At 37.2% G+C, this 3900-nt stretch overlaps 1 protein-coding gene across 9 annotated transcripts in view; it reads right to left on the bottom strand.

The window, feature by feature from the left end:
• Positions 1–1898: 1898 nt before the first annotated feature.
• The window catches only part of LOC110488933 (glutamate receptor 2), a 57867-nt gene continuing 55865 nt past the window's right edge, over positions 1899–3900 (bottom strand). For all 9 annotated transcript variants that reach the window (XR_016486313.1, XR_016486314.1, XM_021561415.3 and 6 more), the window contains one exon: positions 1899–3900. This exon is cut by the window's right edge and continues 43 nt beyond it. Coding sequence is in view for 5 of the 9 variants with exons in the window: in XM_021561411.3 (XP_021417086.1) it covers positions 3738–3900 (163 nt within the window). In the remaining 4 variants the exon portion in view is untranslated.

Genomic DNA, 3900 nt, shown 5'->3' with positions numbered 1-3900 from the left:
ATATGAGCATTTTTTTCTTAAGAAACCTCCTAGGTTGTGTCTGACATGTCAAACTGCTCATATTAAGGAAAGGGGGATATGTAGTCAGTTGTAAAACTGAATGCATTCAACTGAAAGGTGTCTTCCGCATTTAACCCAAACCCTCTGAATAAGAGATGTGCGGGAGTCTGCCTTAATCAACATCCACGTCATCGGCACCCGGGGAACAGTGGGTTAACTGCCTTGCTCAGGGGCGGAATTACATAGTTTTACCTTGTCAGCTTGGGATTTGATCCAGCAACCTTTCGGTTACTGGACCAATGCTCCTACCCACCTGGTTACCTGCCTCCAAACTTTCACCTAGGGAGGGGTCAACAAAATGTAAATACGTTGTCAGCCGGATTCGAACCTGCGCGTGAAGATCCCAATGGATTTCTAGTACATCGCCGTAACCACTCGGCCAGCCAATATTGTATTTGCCTTTTAGCCAACATTGAACTTTTTTAGTAAAAATATACTCAATTTCCATCAAGCCTTTTTCATGCAGAAGCTATTATGATTATATCAGTGTGTTGATCAAATGGGTTACATTTCTCTCTGCTACTGCACGGCAAGCGGTACCGGAGCGCCAAGTCTAGGTCCAAAAGGCTTCTTAACAGCTTCTACCCCCAAGCCATAAGACTCCTGAACAGCTAATCAAAGGGCTACCCAGACCCCTCTTTTACACTGCTGCTACTCTCTGTTTATTATCTATGCATTGTCATTTTAACTCTACCTACATGTACATATTACCTCAATTACCTCGACTAACCGGTGCCCCCGCACACTGACTCTGTACCTTAGCCTCGCTATTGTTATTTTACTGCTCCTGTTTAATTATTTGTTACTTTTATTTTGTATTTTTTTACTTATCTATTATTATTAATTTTTTTTCACTTATTTTCTTAAAACTGCATTGTTGGTTAAGGGCTTGTAAGTAAGTATTTCACTGTATTGTTTTATTCGGCACATGTGACAAATACAATTTGATTTGATTTGATTACCTCAACCTAAAATCATAAGATCATCATGTGCAACAAACATTTATAACATTTGAGTTCCATTAAGGAGACTGTAATAACAGCACACTGTGGCATGTGTTTATGCAGCATGATGTTAGCTCGAGTTTTAGCTCACTGATATCCAGTTAGTCAAAATATGAACTGTAAATATTACGTTCGACACGATGTGTTGTCAATCTCTGGGCGCACAGTCCAAATGATATTAATCACCTTTAAATGGAGGCTGAGAGATGCTACATGATTTTAATATTATGTAATTAACTCTGAGGTTTAATGGAACATTAATGTCTCAAGAATTTGCTGAGGAACATATGGCCTGGATGGGGAGAAGGGATAGGGGGGTTATCTCCGAAGACCAGCGGGCAGCCTGTCGTTCTCATGGAGATGTGTGAAATTCATTAACACTAAACAGAGGGCTGACTGTCTCTTCTCACAGTTTCTTTATCACTAAGGCGTTTTCCACTTCGTAATGGACCGACTGACCCCATTGAGGCTCATCCATGAGTTATCATTTCTACAATGGAAGAGATGACTAGGCTGTATTTCATCAAAAAGGCTAACATAGTGACGTTATCAGCACGCTTGACTTATATAGTTAAAAAGCAATTTAGCAATTAACATTCTGGCATCCTAAATGAATGTATTCATCACTGACAAAAAACATGTTATTACTGAAGTCGTTGATCATTTGAAATATTTAAACTGCAATGAACTCTTTCAGGGAATACTTTGTTAGTATGTAAGCATTTGAGATGCTGCTGAATAAACTGTTTTAGATGGTCTTGACAGAAGCAGACGTTTAAAAGACACCAAGAAGACAGTGTGGTAAAGTGAAGATACAACACCCAGAATGATAACAAGAGATTAGCCACTTTTTATTTAGAAAGAGTCCCAAAGATAAACAAGTTAGCACACATTCCATATACAAAATGTCAGTGAGAATAGTCTGGATATGTGATGATGAGGTTGATTAGATAACATACTGTTGTATTGTTCACCACAAAAAAATCAACAGTGATACCAATAGTACATTGCTCCCTTTACATATGTGAGAGGAGGTTATCGCGTGTTAGATCAGGTTATTCAAATGCAAAAGTAACATTGGGCTTTCTGAAACTGTCCGTGTTTGCCTAAATCAGAGGTGTGTGTCTGTAAAAGCTGTTTCAAAGCTCCTACCTAAAAAAAAGCTTCTGGGGGTTGTGTTGTATCCAAAAATGTAACGTTTCCTTGGAAACGTATCCTACAAAATAACTGATATTGAAAATCTGTCACCGCCAAATGATCCGCATTAATAAGTACTGCATGTAATTGTAAAAAAATTAAATAATAATAATTAGTGTAGGGTTGTACAATTTTAGAAGGTATTATTTATACTTGTCATATAAAATATAAAATATATATATATATATTATGTCTAGTGTCCTATTTCCAGTCTCAAACATTTAGTCTCACAACTTCAACATTAAAATGGAAACGCATATAGTCAACATTTTAAAAGTAAAGTTAAATGAAATAATATGTAATTGAGGCAATGACATGCAACTAGTGCTATTTTACACTTAGGCTAATACAAAGTCTGTGGAGTTAACTTGAAAGCTGAAGAGAAAAAAAAGCTGTTGAAATATCACTGTCTTAGCCATAGAACTGTACAAAATGTCTTAGCCATAAAACTGTTACAAAACGTACAGAATGTATTGACTACATTCGCTTGGATGACAGTGACTGATTATATTAGGACTATATTCATACCTACTGGCACTACATTTTGGCACTCTTTAACCTATTTGGCATTTTTAAACGACCATTTTGACCAGTGTGTATGTTTCTTTTCCTCTCACAGCAAAACATATAGTACAATAGAGTGGGATGTCATGGACTGGACTGCTACCCTGGTCCTTGACAGAAAGAAATACAAACAGCAAAATACTTCAAAACAATCAAATAACATTCAAAAAAATACAGAATTGTGCCACCCACTTGAACAAGTAAAAGGCATAGGTAAATTATTGATCTCAAATGTCAAGCATTGCTAAGTATTTTATATCAACAGCAAATGTTAAAGAATAAGATTTACAGGAAAGTTTACAATAGTAATAAATTACATGATTTAAACATTTCAACCCCATTAGCAACATATTGGGCTTTTAAATATGGAACTACAAGATGTTAAGCTATTGTTATTTCACTATACTCACACATTAATATGTTTATATTCAACCAGTATGTAAGCAGGATTATTTAAAAGCCATTTTGTGAAAATACATACAAATATTTTTTCCATATAGTTTTTCTTACATTTTCTATAGAAAAAGACATTTCACATCTCAATGCAAATTAAGTCAAGTATGCTTGAAGGATCTCGGGGTTGGCGGTGGAGGCTACAGAAACAATAACTTCCCCCCCCCAGTTGAGATGACAGAACTCCCATTAGCAGCTGTTACAGTCAATAAAGCCTCCTAAAACTCAGATAGAGATAGTAAATGATGACGTCACCGGTTTACAAAAAAACGGCCTCCCTTTTTATTCCGAGATTAAATTCCATCGAGAGGGAGAGTATTTTGTTTAGTGAGAAATAAAGAGCAAAAAGAAGGAAATGTCTTCATGCCACCATAATGTGAGGACCCTCGAACCATTCAACGAACACCGAGAAAAAGAAAGTGCGAAGAAAGAGGGGCGGGGGAAAAGACAAAAACTGTTCTATTGAAACCAGTGTAAGGCACTCGAAAGGTTCTTATCGATCAGGAGAGATCTGTCAAGCTGACGTTCATTCCCATGCCAGGTCTCACGTAAGGTACTGCATGCACTGCTTTCGGAAACTCTGGAGTCATCACACGGCCGTTCTCCCCAGTACTCCCCGTTA

This window comes from Oncorhynchus mykiss, chromosome 14 (genome assembly GCF_057628025.1).
Source record: "Oncorhynchus mykiss isolate SJ-2025 chromosome 14, ASM5762802v1, whole genome shotgun sequence".
In the NCBI taxonomy this organism is placed as follows: domain Eukaryota; kingdom Metazoa; phylum Chordata; class Actinopteri; order Salmoniformes; family Salmonidae; genus Oncorhynchus; species Oncorhynchus mykiss.
This window is presented reverse-complemented; position numbering and strand designations above follow the sequence as displayed.